At 41.9% G+C, this 15,295-nt stretch overlaps 1 protein-coding gene across 1 annotated transcript; it reads left to right on the top strand.

Moving 5' to 3' along the window:
* The first annotated feature begins 645 nt into the window (after nucleotides 1-645).
* PP2D1 (protein phosphatase 2C like domain containing 1) lies at nucleotides 646-13,296 on the top strand. Its single transcript, XM_074900513.1, is given in 9 exon segments — nucleotides 646-701; nucleotides 3,518-4,002; nucleotides 4,004-4,111; nucleotides 4,113-4,525; nucleotides 11,254-11,267; nucleotides 11,654-12,230; nucleotides 12,233-12,302; nucleotides 12,304-12,455; nucleotides 12,504-13,296. Coding segments are annotated over 8 exon segments (2,211 nt in total). The 5' UTR covers nucleotides 646-701; nucleotides 3,518-3,520; the 3' UTR covers nucleotides 12,899-13,296.
* The last annotated feature ends 1,999 nt before the right edge of the window (nucleotides 13,297-15,295 follow it).

Genomic DNA, 15,295 nt, shown 5'->3' with positions numbered 1-15,295 from the left:
AGTTTTTCAGCTATTAACATAAGCAGTGTACGCATACTATAAAAAATTAACATCAGCGCTGTCCTTTTAATAATTATGAGCTAAATGATTGCCACCAAAGAGTTGTAGCATATGTTGTTCTACATGAATTATTACATGTATTATTCTGGTTATTTACACACTGTAATGAAGTGGGACAGTTTTGGTGCTCTGAAATTGTGATGTGTTAGCACTTACACCCACTTGCGGAGATATAAAGATCTATAAAGTATGTTTGTTACAAATGAAGCTTACTGAGGTCAAACTAACATTTTGTTGAAAGTTTTTAATTTTCCATCTCTAATCCAAGGGGCTTCCATATAGAGTAAATGAAAAATGGGTTCATATTTAAAAGGGTGACAAAAAGCAGTTTACCATACATTTCTGTATGTATTAGTCCTAATTTTTCTCATGCCTGATTGCATCATCACGGTGACAGCAGTGAAAGGGCTTGTGTGATCTCCCAATCTTAAACTATGTAGAAAAGGAAAAGGGATATGTGCAAGCATATATTTCTCTGCTATTTTATCACGTGCCTCCTTATCTTGCCCCACTAAAGTGGTACAGTGTTTCTAAAGGAAGCTGATGCTCACCTCTAATGGAGAGATGGACTTTCCCATAAACTGGCCCTACAGCAGATTGAGAGCTGTAGCCACCTGCAAACTCACCTCTGCAAGGACAAGGTATACTACAGTGTCATAACGTTTTTTTTAAGCGGTATCACTCTCTACTGAAGCGATCAATTATGAAATTCTACAAAGAAAGTCTAGCTCAGCTGATCAGAGGCATTTGATTCTTTAAGATATATTAATTGGAGCTAGAGGAGGTTGGGGCTTTCTCTTTTAATGCTCCTGTAATTCTCAAAGAGCTGAAGAAGTTTTGTCAAACAACTGTCACCACAGGAAAAAATGCATGCCTTGAAAAACAAATCATGGAAATGCTTATAACCCAGAGGTGATGAACAGAAATAATGAGAAAGAAGAAAATCTACTTTCCAGCTGAAATCCTCAAGGAGATAACAGTTGCAAAATAGTTACTTTAAGGTGTGGCTTTATCAAGTTTAAAGAGCCCCAGGAAATGGATGAGGTTGAAGCAGGATGAAATTACCGAAGGCTACTCTTGTAATAATGCTGTGGGATATTATCGCTGCTAAAGCATTGCTGTTTGCCCTGGTGGTAGACTAACAGCAGTTAACAATGGTCACTGAAAGTCAGAAATCTCAGAGTAGAGAATACAATAAAAACCTATAATATAGGCATTTTTGCCTGATGCTTCTCATCCATACACACATAAATACTAAATGCTAAATAAACAAAACAAACTTAATTAACTTGATAAACAAACACTATGTTTACATACTTCATAGACAGATGATGTATAGGCTGGCAAGTGAGCTTCTCATGGTGTCAGGACTTTGTGTTATTATGGTGTCTGTACATGTATGTTACGTGCTGATCTGAGGGGGAGAGGATGTTACACAAGCAGTTGTAAGGCTTAGCTGCACATCACCTTATAGGACACAGCAGCCATTTGTACAGTTTGCTGCCTAAGCAATATTGACATTTCCTCCATATGTTATATACCTGTTTTCTTACCCATTTCAAATTATAGGGAGAATTATTAGTGCTGCTACCAATAGGGTTGCCTCATGTTTTCAGTAGGTTAAAACTCTGCCAGATATTAACTATTCCTACTGAAATTTTCCAAGCAGATTCTTTAGAAGTTCCAGGCAGTATAGTTTAGATGCTTCTGAGAATATGATTTGAAAAATATGTTGTTTTGCTGGGATTAAACAAAAATTCTAATAACTATTTTATAGAGAAGCTCTAAGATTGTCAGGTTTTAAAGTAGGCTTTGGAAATTTGGCTGAGACTGCATCAGTGGTGCACCTTTTGTCATTGTAAATTTATCCAAATTGGAGCAAGTTACTATATTTAAAAAGCAGCATCAGAATAAGCAGCATCAGTTTGCTGGTGCCGAGTAGACATGCCAGTGTGTAGGTGCTGAATTCAGGCTGTCCCCTCTGCACCAGCTGGCCTCTGGCAGGGAGTGCCTCACTAGGACTTACTCCACAGCTCTGATTTAGGTTAGTAGCACCAGGTGCCAAACCTAAGAATAGTCCTGTATTTCATCCTGGCTCTCAGTACTCCCTTTGCTAGTAACAGGAGAAGACTGAAGGTGTCTTTATATGCACACATCCCCATCACTAGCAGTAGGAGTGGTATTTGGAAGTAGATATTCAAGAGAACATATGTGCAGGAGTGCAAACAGTCCTGGTACTCAGGGGGGAAGAGAATTGAGGAACAAGAATGAGGAGATAGAAGAGACTGGGCTGCAAAGGGAGACTGGAACAAGGAGCTGAAGTGGGAGAAAGAAGGGGGACAGGAGGAAGGTACTTGCTTTGGCTGGAGAACAGGCAGAGGTGCTTGCATTGACTAGACCCTATGATGTCCTTGCAGTACCTGGCCTTGATTCCACATTTTCAGCCTCGTTGCTCTTCTGCTCTTCCATGAGCTCCGTTGCAAAGCGTGTGTCTCCTTCCACCCTGAAAGCTGAAGAATGCAGAGGGTATGTGCTGCTGCCCACAGGTCTCACGGCTCAAGAAGCAGGGGTGTTTCCCAGAGACCTAAAAGCTCAAACACCGCTTGGCCCATTTCATAATACTTTTGTTCTTCATTATGCTTTCTTGATTTAGAAACTGACACATTCAAAATCCATCCTACATTAAAGGAACATGAACATTGCAAAATCTAGCTCTCATAAGCAAGAAAAACAATAAATTGTCCATATAAATATAATTTAACTTTTGTGTGCCTAAATAGAATGGTATAAAATAAGTTTTTTCCAGTCAACTTCTAAAGGCCTCACAACTAAAACTGAAAGCAGTCAGAATGAGATTTGATTAAAGCGACATACCAGTGCTTCTGGTCCTGTTTTGTATCTCCCATGAAAGACTGGCAGATGGGGTTTTTTTAAATCTTAATCTCAAATATGAGGGGTTTTTTTATTGTTGGTTGGTTAGTTTTATTGTTGTTTGGTTTGGTTTGGTTTTTGAAGAGGAATTGCACCCCGTTACCATGTCTGGAAAGTGATGCATAGATGGAGAAGAGCTGATGAAGAACTACTTCATACTTACAGATCTAACAGTGTGAAAGTACAGGGCTATGCACTGAATCACAAGGAGGAAACAACTGAGACCTTAACTAGGTACAAGAATACAAGAATAATCTAAATTGTGTCATGAATTCTGTATTTCCAAACTTTTCACTTTTTGACTTTGCTGTAATAGATTTTTAACAGTTATTAGTTACAATTTTTACATAGTCTCACATAGGTTTCCCAATTTCTTGACCACACTATGCATTACTATAGGATGATGCAATTCAGAGTTTAGAGTTTCTAAGAGTGAGAACAAGGTTTAGGTAAATGTAGTGTTACCTAATATTAAAATATTGAAATATGAAACTATGAACACTCTTAACATATTCAACTCCTTTAGACAATGACATTGGAGGAAAAGTCACAAGACAAACCAAACCCACCTGATTTTGAATGTTTCAGAGATGAGGAAGATCATCTGGAGAAGGTCATGACTACACCTGAAATGCTGAATCCAAGCCCATTACAATTTTTTGCTCTGTGTCAACAAACAATATACCCGAACCACCTTCTTTGTCATAAAAAAAACCACAAAGCCCTAACTTTGCTGAGCTTTGATAGCCCACAAATGAAGATTGACAGCAAAACACTTTTAGCTCAGAGACGAAAACTAATTTCAAAATTGACCAAGATACCGAAATATTCTGAGACACATAGTCAAAAGATTGATTATTCATTTGAATTCCTTGTGGATAGTCCTACATCATATTGTGATTTTGCTAATATTAACAACCCTAGTACTTTTAAGAAAGTAATTAATTCTTTAATAAAAGCATTATCAATTTGCCAAGATAAAAATTTCACATGGCAGGGAGACATGGAAGACATTTATTGTGCTTGACAACTATGGATATAAGTCAGATACATGTTTTCTGGGGTTAGTTGATGGCTTCCATGGTGTGACAGCTGCAGAAACAGTTGCAGCAGAACTTCCACTTATTTCTTGACCAGCTAGCTCAAATGGATTCCTGTTACAGAACGAGTAAAGATGAACAGCAAATTCTAGATTCTTTTGCCACAATAATCAAGGCAGATTACAGGGAAAAAGAGAAGATTTTCTCTGATAAACCAGGCAATGACAAGACCAACAATACTTATGAATGGCTTCACAAAGCGTATGCCAAGTCCTTTTGGAGAATGGATAGACTTTTACGACTGGGAAGGAATGAGGTTTTCAAAGTGCGCTGGAGTGGCTGTTCAGCTGTTACCTGTTTGGTGGAAAGAATCCCCAGCAAAGAGAGAGATGGCACTGAGGAAGAAGAAAGGAAACATTTTGAAAACAACACACATAGTCCATTAGCCAGGACAGCCAAAGGTGTTGCTGGGTTACTGCACATTGCCAATATAGGTATGTACATTCTACACTAGGATTTTTTTTTTCTGTCCAATAAAAAGAGAAAAAATAAGATAGAGGCTTGTTGGCAGTAGATATGTGGAGATAAAAAGCAGCAATTGCTTTAACTTGACAATGTGAAGGAGACATGATAAATTCCCTTGCAACTGATATTGGTATTAGGCAGTAAGTACTAAGCTTAATCTAATAATCACCTTCATTTGAGTTAAAGCAATAAAGTCAATTTACTAATGCAAAGGACATAGTTAAGAAACATTCCATAATATACAAGTGACCTCTGTAAAGGTAGCAAGGACAATTTCTTCATTTTTGTTTTTAAATCAAGAGGAGGTTTAAGGTGTTGTCAGTTTAGTGCAATCATAAATCTGATTTTAGATCTGATAAATCCCTTGTGTCAATGAAACATGCTTAAGATATTCTTTTTATTTGTGTCATTGACAAGTGAAAGTACATTTTGCTACCAGCAAACTGCAAACAGGATCTGTAGGGGGTCACCTGAATTATTAATTTCTGAAATAGGCATTGGTTATTTACAGTTGTGATGGAAGATCTATTCAGACCCATTTCCTTTTACGAAAGAGAACCCTGCTTTGCCTTTCTACAGTGTAGAAAATCAGTTATTAGTTACAATCAGAAACACTGATACATTATTAATGCTTCTCCACCCAGCCCTGCTGCAGGAAACACTAGACAAAGCTCTTGCAGTTCTTAGCAACTCCACTCATTGCATCTTCCCACTTGGTGATTTTTGTTACCAATTAAGTTCTCTTGTGTAAGTAAGACAGCTGTAAGATTACAAGCAAGATGCTTGCTTTCCCATAAAGGAGTACATAAGCAGAATTATATAAAAAAGCTGTTGGGTGAATAGTTTCAAATGGATTTGTGTCTGCAGTTATATTCTCTCCAGTCTCTGCTTGAAGCACTGGCCCAGCACTGACAGTTTTCTATCACTCTCCCTAGCATTAGTAAGGAGTGTGCTAACAGTGCAGCTTTCCATCAACAGGGGCACTCTTTTGTCCTTAGATGAGTGTATTCACAAAACTTGTAGGACTTCTTATTTCTTTGTATGAAATTTGACTGAAATTAATCAAGAGAGTCAAAACTCAGCAGGGAAATGGAAAATCATTCAGGAGGCTTCATTTTTTTCAGGAGGCAAACCAATTCTGTCATATTCCACATATGGAAAAAACTGATCCCGGATTTAAAAAAAAAAAAAAAAAAAGTATTTTTGCTTAACAATAATATGCAATTCTCTACCAGTCTGAGGAACACTATAAACCGACTTGAACATGCACTGACACTGAACTAAGTAACTGCTCTGTCCCCCCACTGCTTCCTCTCCTCCATTCTCCCGACACTTGTTGCTGTGGCCATACTTCCTCTATCTCCAAACTAGCATTTTTGCAACTACCTGACCTTTACCATTACAGGTATCAAAACGGGTAGTTTAGTGCTAGCTCAGATATTCTTTCAGGAGATGCAGTCACACCTTTAATGGAATACAGGAGTAGCTCATGTAACGGTTGTAATCTTTTCAGATATATTTGGTTTTTACTTTATTGGGGAAAAAACCCATTTTTATTACAATGAACTTAAGTAAGATGAAGGTAAGAAAATTTGGTAGAGAATTCACCCAACCTAAGTTTTCTGGTTCTAGTTACCGGCTTCCATCCTTCCCTCACAGATCATGTTTTATGCTGCAATTAAAGATACTGTAAACTGGAGCTCTGCTAATGAGTTAAGGCTTGCAGTTGATCAGATACTTTAAGCCTTTTATGATTAAAGTTCACAGTTTTGAACCACTGCTAAATATGCATTTATTTAATCTAATTACACTTAATTTTCCACCAAATGTATCACATCAAAGAAAAGTATTTCCACAACATTCAGCTTCATTTTCCCCCCCAGGAATATGTTCTTACAGAAGATAGACATGTTCCTTCAGCACCAGGTAAGCAACTGAAGAAGACAGTCAGATATGCAGAGCAGGAGATGGTGGCATTGGCCAGCTTTTGTCTTCTTCATTTAGTCCCACATTGATAGGTCAGCTAGTTTTTCTCGATCCTTTTGTCCTGTCTCTGGTTTGCAGACAAGAGATGTGCATCCAAAAGTGACTAGGTTTTACTCTTTCTTGCAGTGAAGTTGTTCCACATGGGTTATATTACGCCCTTTGTTAGGCTTACAGATGGTGGTCTCACTTCAAGGGTTCAAAGGAGATTTTAGACAATCTTCTAGCTCTCCACGGAAATCAGAGGAAGGAAGAGGGAGCAAGCACAAGCAAACACTCACACAGCGTAATTTAGGGCATCTACATGCTATAATCAATAAAAGGGTGTGTCCTTCAGTTTTGTATTCTGAATCACCTTCTAGAGAACTCTGTCTTCACACAGGCTATACTTAGCTGTTTCCTACACTAGACAATGCCAATACTGCCCAAGGAATACAGCTACTGTATAAGCAGTGTCTACTTATAAGACCTTTTGAGATCTGTGCCCTAGTCTATCCAGATGGTATTAAAAATATAAATGAACACACTGCAGCCAGCTTAGTGTCTGGAAAGCTACCATCCCACTCAAGCTCCTTTAAGTAGTCACTTTTGCCCTCATGCCAACACATGGGAGCAGACCAATCACCTCCTCTAACACAAAAAATGGTTCTTCTCCCAGCATAGCCATAGAGGATCTCAAACAATGCATCACTTCATTTCAGAGCTGCTTTCCTTTATACGCTGCATTCAAGTCTGACAAGACTAGTCACCTGCAGTGTTGCAAGTCACCTGCACTGCTGCAATTTCTAACACTTTACATTCCCACCATGCAGATTTCAAAAGTTTCCTACTCAAGGAAAGAAGTTACTCCTCAGCTTCTCATGATGACTGTAAGTACTCTTGCTCCCTTGGGTCCCTTAACTGAGGAAGAGATTTAAGGCATCGTGTTAGTAAACTGTAAATTCTACACGATGTCTAAATTATATTCACCTGCTAGAAATTTTATAGTGGTGATGTGCAGAAACAAACTCTACGACTCAGAGTTATAAAGCAGGCATGTTTATTCAGGCCAGGGTGCAAGGGGATTTCTCCACAAAGCTTGCACACCATCTCTGGCAAGCAGCCAAATATTCATTACAACAAATATATTCATTAGGAAGGGCTGGGTTATTACAGTTAGTTCGGGGAATAGGTGTGATTATTATAATTATTCAAGGGGAGAAGTACTTGATCTTCTTCACAGTGTCCACTCGCTCCAGGGCATGTGTTGTTAAGCAAAGTCCAGATGTCTCCTTCCTAAATCGGCAAGATCATCCTCCCTAGATAGCATCTCTGAGTCCTTTTGTTCAAGTTTAAGTTTGCCTAAGTGCCCATTCAGGGCTTTGCTTCTGCTATCGGTGAATTGTCCTTTTAATTCATACCCCCGGGCTACCTGCTACTTTCTTATCATAGCCAATCCCCAAACTATCTGGTAAACTACATTGAATCCATAAAACAAGTCTGGACAAGCAGGATTCTTAGACAACGTTCAGAAATCATCATACATTGCTATAAGTAAATAATTTGCAAGGAAAGTGGTTAATTTCTCTATATCAGTGGTAAAAATATTCTGAACCTGAAACTTCCTGATGAGTCCATTCAGCCATAATTTGCAAGCACACACTCTCTTAAGGAAGAAAAAAAAAAAGGAGTATGTAGGGAAGTTTACGAAGGAAAATGGTCATACAGTATTGCTAGACAAGTTGGACAATCCTGACTGGCTTGCTGAACTGCAGTTGTCCTTGAAGCCCTATAAGGCAAAACCCTTAGTAAACAACAGTGTTAGTGACATGTAGAAGGGGATGCTGCAGCACAAGGGGGGAGTGCCCTCAGACAAGGTTTCCTCGTGGGACACTTACGCTCTGCCAATGAGGAGTCAGTTGTGGCGTGTGAACTGAACTCAGGGACCAATCACGAGTTATTGCGTGCGTGATTGTTGCATGTACTACGTTTATGTTATATATACTGGCCAGTTGCCTAACAAAGTTGGAACAAGTTTGTAAAACATATTGATGTATACACTTGTTACCCGGGCTCTACCCCCACCTCGAGAAATGGCGCCGAACAGGGACCCCTCCCTTTTTAACTCCGCATCGACCAGGGGATCATTGGTGCTGGAAGGGGAACAGGGACGCTTCCCTTTTTAACTACGCATCGACCAGGGAATCAGTGGTGCTAGAAGGTGGACAGAGTAGAAGTGGCGCAGAGTAACCCAGGAGTGGGACGCAAAGACGTACTTCTGGAGTATGAGACAACGCTGGCCAGGTTGTCCTGTGCGAAGGTAAGCTGCGATGACATTAGAAACGGACGTGGTGATTCAACTCCTTGCTAGTATTCTAAGAGAGAGAGCAATGTGAGTCTTGTTAATTTAACGGATTTGGTTCATTGGGCTCAGAAACGAGAATATTGCCTTAGCCCTGCCTTGCTGTTCAAACCCCAAGAATGGAGAGAAGTGGGAGATGCATTGTGGCGGAGCACCATAGAAGGTGGAAAGGCTGGCAAAAAGGCAAAAGAACTGGGACCCGTGTGGTGGGAAGTGGTTAATGCATTAAACAACACAAAAGTGGAACGCAAGGTTGCTGCAGCTGCTGTGGAGGCATTGCAACCAGAAACGCAGAATAATGATTTTTCTAAAGTGAAACCGGGGTGTGCTGCGAGGGTTTGTGAGTTTACTTCAGTGGCGTTTGCTGTTCGTGGGATGTCGCATTTGGTAGTGTCTTCCGCGGCTGAGATCACTGCACGAGTAGAGGGCAGATATGAACGTTGTGAAGTCAGAGAACTGACTGAAACTAAACCAGAAGTACAGACGTTAGAAGCAGCTAAGGAGGGGCCTGTTTCAGACGGAAAGGAGGTGGGGGCTGGAGCATCGAGTCGCCGCCCCAAGTTGTTGCCGCCCCTTCCTGCCTCGGGTCTGCCTACTTCCTCCTCTACATCATCTAATCCCATGTCAAGACCTAATACGTCTGTGAAGGTGCCACCGAACAGTAATCTAGAGACTGACAAAACCATACGTCAGTTGATAAGAAGACTTGAAGAGTTGCTTGGACCATCACATGTGGCTACAAACCCTCCTGTTTCTTCCACACAGTGGGTCCCTAGGAACACACACGAAGATCCTCCGCCACACCCCTCAGCGCCTCCTCAGTCCCCACCAGCTGCAGCAGAACGATGCTCCTGTCCGTGCAGTACACCAAACTCCTATCAAGCCTCTGGAGCTGATCCTTTACAACGCCGACGGTCCGGAGTGATGAAAGATGCACTCCTAGAAGGGAACTGGCACATGGCTGGAACATTGCCTGCCCAGTAATCATCCAGAATGGCACCGGAAAATGGGAACTGCATGACTGGAAGATTTTGCAGCAAGCTAAACAAGTGGTTGTCACTTAAGGTTTAAAGTCTGAAGCAGCCGGAAACATTATAAAATATATCTTTACTGCCGATTTAATGGCTCCTGCTGACTGTCAAAATGTAGCGACTCTTTTGCTGACACCATCGCCGTATTTACTATGGGAAAGAATGTGGAAACAGCTCGCCATTGCGGAATTGAATAAACATCAGCACGATCCCAATGACCCCTTTTATGCAGTTACAGTGGATATGTTAACAGCACAGGGTGCCTATACAACCTGGACTACCAACCCCTACTATGATACCAATTGGCTGGTCTATTCTGAGTATAGATTTAAAGGACTGGTTTTTTAGCATCCCACTGCATGTCACAGATACCCAACGTTTTGCTTTCACACTACCTGCAGTCAACCGTGCCACGCCAAGTCAGCGTTTTGAATGGACAGTTTTACCACAAGGAATGAAGAATTCTCCTACCCTGTGTCAGTTATATGTAGTGTGGGCCTTAGAACCTGTATGTGTTCAATATCCGAATATGATCATTTATCATTATATGGGCGACATTGGTTTTGCACAGCAATAAGAAATTACTGATAAGCAATTACAGCAAATTACTGACCAGCTTCGCAGCAAAAATCTTGTTACCGCTCCTGAAAAGATACAACGTTCAGCGCCATGGAAATACCTGGGCTGGATTATCACCGAAAGTCAAGTACAACCACAGAAGGTGCAACTTCATACCAACATTCGGACACTCAGCGACACGCAGAAACTCTTAGAAGTTTTACAATGGGTTCACAATATTGTCAGCATTACTAATGATGATATTGCTCCCTGGCTGTCAGGTACTGATGTAAACAAACGCTGTAAATGTACACCACAACAATAAGAAGCCTTAACACATATCTCAGAAAAAATTTGTTCTCAATGGAGTTCGTGTTGCATGCCAGACAGCCCTCTCGCTCTCTTAGTTATCAACTTTTCCACCAGTACTTTCGCTCTCCTCTGTGGGTAAAAAAGAAAAAGGGGGAGCAAGGGCAGGACAATGTACAGGACAACAACAGACAGATTATGATTATAGAATGGGTGTTTTTACCTACACAGCCAAAAATTTTTGTGTTGATGCGCTCAGAAGCGTAAGGTTCTAGAATAGTCTTCTGAATAATGGGAGAGGGAAAAACACCACAGAAAACTTAGTGTAAAATAGAACCAGATTCTTTGATGGACATATTGTTGCCTATGGCAGTAGATCATTGAACTATGACCTGTTTTTTTCCCAGTCCTTACCAAAAAGCAGTATCTTAAAAAGACAGTACGCTATAATTGAAAATATTATCTTCAATTTTAGGTAATGTACATGCAGTGTAGGGATCCTAGAGAACTTTCTGCGACATAATGGACATATGAACAATCCTGCATGTGAGCAACACTGATAAGAGCCTCAGCCTCGGCAAGGACATGACAAGGACATAACCCTGAAGGGAGGACAAAGAACTTGACAAACAAACAGCTCCAGGAAATGGGCTGGGTGGAGAAAGACATTAAGCAAGGCTGGTGTGGCGCTTATTATCCAATCGCAAGAAGGCTTAAAGTGCGTGAACAAAGTTAAATATCCAATCATAAAGAATTGTATCATGTACCATTCGCATGCACAGGAGAAAACTTTATAAAGGGCTTGCTTAGCTTCAATAAATTGGCATTGCTTGATCATATTGGTCGTGTGCGTGTCCGTATCTCCCGCAATGCAGTCTTATGTAAAAATGGAAAAAAGTCATTGCCTCTCAAAAGAGCACAGCACTTCTAACATAAGTGAGAGAAAACGTGTACTTCAGAACGGTGGAGACATCAGCACTAATGAACCAGACAGATTAGTAGAAGGGTTCCTGAGAACTACAAGGGGTCTTGGACATCACAGGGATCCAGTACTGAAGAGATCTGTTATACTTGTACCTCATACTGTATCTGTCCCAATCGATGACACTTGTCAGTTTCTTATTTTAGCTTCTAATGGGCTCTGGGAGGTTTTGGATAACAATGAAGTACTTGCATTAAATTTCACAACATTCACCTGTTATTTGAGAATGCACGAATATGTTCAACAAAACAGGACTTCTCCATACAAGTTTCAGTATTTGATGCCCCTCACTGAAGACAACTTAAATGACTCAAAGTCTATTAATGATTTGCAAGTTGGAAGAGAGATCCTGTATTCCAGTAAAGACATTTTTTTCACTGACTCAAAAGGCAACCTGAAACAAAATAAGCCAAAATGTTCTAGGAGCAACTATATGCAAAGTAAAGATGGAGCTCCTAAGGAAACTGATGACCAGAAAATCAAGCTGATCCAGAACTGGCTCTTTTCAGTAACAATGAAGTAAATTCACAGAAGAGAGACATAACAGTCTGATTCTAGCACACAAGGTGGCTCTAAAGAGCTGAAATGGTTTGAGAACATAAAAATTTATCCATGTAACAATGTTCAGCCACAGTCACAGACTGCAGAGCAAGAAGAAACATACACTGACCCTTTCTGTGCCCCAGGTCCAAGTTGCATCCATAAACAGCTGCGAGAGAATGTCCTGACAATAGTGTCTAAAGACATGGAACAGCACCCAAAAGATACAAAAGCATGCGTATCTAGTGATGACTCAGGACCACAACTGGCAGAAAAAATGGACTCCAAGATAGTTTGTGACAAACCTGCAAGTTACACTGATCAAGAACTGCTAAAGACTGTATCACCAGCGGGTTCTAAGCCAACACCACAGTTTGAAGAGGACACAAAGACATAGCAGTCCAATTGCAAAATACAAACTGCAGGAAGAGGCACGGTCACCTTTGAGACACCTTACGATAATGCAGTAAGCTATGTTAGTGAACAACTGGTAAAGGCTGCATTAGCTGCAGGTTTAAGAGATAACGTAACTATTTTGATTGTACTTCTAAATGGATGTGATAAGATAATTACCTCAAAGTTTAAAAATTTATCATAGGATAACTGGAGTGCAAGAGTAAGCTTATATATAGCTGTGTCATGAATTTACTTGTAATCAACTTAAACGCTGACCCATATATAAATCAGACATCTTGTCTGGAACTGTGCAAATGCAATAAAACTTTCTGAAAATTTCAGTGTCCTGGTTCAGCTAGGATAGGGTTAAGATTCCCCAGCAGAGGGAAGGGATCTCCAACCGGGTCTTTCATACCATGCTGACATCAGGTCCAGCCTGGCAGCACGGGAAGCTTCCCTTTGTGGCTTTGGTTGCGGGAAGCACACGCGGTGGGCTCGCTGTGTCCATTGCGGTATTTCTCTGTATATCCTTTGTCTTGTTTACTGTTATTACTGCTTATTGTTGTTATTATTGCTATTGTTGCTGTTCAGATTGTTATTTATTACATTGTTGTATTAAATCTTTCCTTATTTCAACTCTGGTGTTTGTGCCTTACTCGGTCCGAGGGTGGGGGAGGGACAACGGCAATGTGGTCTCCGGTCCTGGCAAGGCTTAAACCAACACAGCCTTTTTGGCGCCCAATGTGGTGCACGAATTGTGTTGAAATACGAATCAAAAAGGGACAGACCCTGACCAGAGTTTGTTAGAGCAATCTGTTAGGTGCAATTTTTCTGTCTGTATTTGTATTGTTTGATAAGAAAATGTTTGCAATGCTGGCCCACTTGCTTGCATGGTGGGGCTGGATTAATCCTTATATTCACTGTGTGTTCCCAGTGCTTGTGTTTGTTGTCGGTGGAAAATGTGTAAAGGGGATTGTTTTGTTATACTGGCCACTGACTGCTTATAATGTGTTTGTATCACAGTTGGTGGGGGCGGGACGGTACCTGTTTGCTGCCTGGGCTTTTGTTAGGGGTCTCACCCCCTCTATGGGTGAGCCAGGGGAAGAGATCCTCTCGGGTTTTGGGAGTTTCAATTCTCTTTAGAGCATCCAGGCCAGTGTGATAGTGGCACAATGCTTTCTGGGTGTCTGCCAGATCTTGTTTTGGGCCATGCGGCACTTCTCTAACAATAGCAGTACCCAGAAAGCTGCCCTGAGGTCAGATAATAGCGAGTGGCAAGGGGTGTGGGAAAAGATGGGCAAATGCCTGGGTCAGTGGTTGCCTCCAATGCTTTGGAATTTCACTCCCGAACAAATGCAGAGCCCTGATAAGCTGATGGAGTGCTTAGAAAGGGTGTGTTACCAAGCTGGCAAAACCCAGGTGACACAACTCGCTGTGATGTGCTGGGGACTTGCCCATGCCTACTGTGTCCTTTTTAATACTACTCATTGCCCTCAGGGGGGAAAAAGGCCTGCAGGATCTGAGAGTGAACTTACTGGTACAGCAGCTGGGCCAGGGGGACAGGTAGAGCCAGTCTCAGTCACCTCCACCAGCACAGCAACTGAGCCAGAGAGCCAGCCAGTGCCGGTGTCAGTTGCCCCGATACAGAAGACAAAATATACCAGAAAGTCAGTTCGCAAAGTGGGGGATGGGGATGAGCCAGGCCCATCACGGGAACAGGAGGAAGGGCCAGTGGTGATCGTCCGATTTCTATCCCCGACTGAGCTGCGAGATATGTGGAAAGATTTCGGCCATCTGGGAGACGAGCAGATTTGCACCTGGCTGCTCTGATGCTGGGACAAATGGAGCCAGTGCTTTGAAATGGAGGGGAGAGAGGCCAGGCAGCTGGGATGATAGGGATGATGGCATTGATAGGGAAATAGGGAAACAGACTCAAACCCTCAGCCTTTGGAAGCGACTCCTGCTCAGTGTAAGGGAGAGGCACCCCTACAAGGATGGATGTCAGCTAGGCAAATGGACCAGCATTGAGAAAGGCATCCAGAACCTCAGGGAACTGGCTGTGTTTGATATGATTTATGGTGATCTGAGTGATGAGCAGTCACCCATGGACCCAGATCAGGCCCCTTGCACACACCTGATGTGGCGAAAGTTCCTGAAGAGTGCACCAGAAGCACACTCGAAAGCATTGGCAATGGTGTCCTGGTGGACAGACACCCACACTCTAACAGTGGATGGAGTGGTTGGCAAGCTCCGGCAATATGAGGGAAATCTCCCTTCATCTCAGCATTCCTGGGTCTCAGAGGGTCCAGAAAATCGAAGAGGACATGTCTTACATTCCACCTGCACGGGCTGATGTCTCAGCCATTAGAAGTAAACGTTTCCCCACCCAAGAGAAAGGCAGCAGAAGGTACACACCATGAGGCACCCTGTGGTTTTTCCTCTGTGACCATGGAGAAAACATGAGGAGGTGGGATGGACAGCCCACTGCCGCCCTAGCTGCACGAGTAGAGCAGCTGAAAGGGAAGACCGTCACAAAAGGGGAGTCCTCCAAAAAAGCGCAGCTCCAGTGTCCAGTCGGAAATCCCCCAGACAGAATAGA

The sequence above is a fragment of the Athene noctua genome, chromosome 2, assembly GCF_965140245.1.
Source record: "Athene noctua chromosome 2, bAthNoc1.hap1.1, whole genome shotgun sequence".
In the NCBI taxonomy this organism is placed as follows: Eukaryota; Metazoa; Chordata; class Aves; order Strigiformes; family Strigidae; genus Athene; species Athene noctua.
Note: the sequence above shows the minus strand (reverse complement) of the source record. Positions and strands in the feature narration are given on the sequence as shown.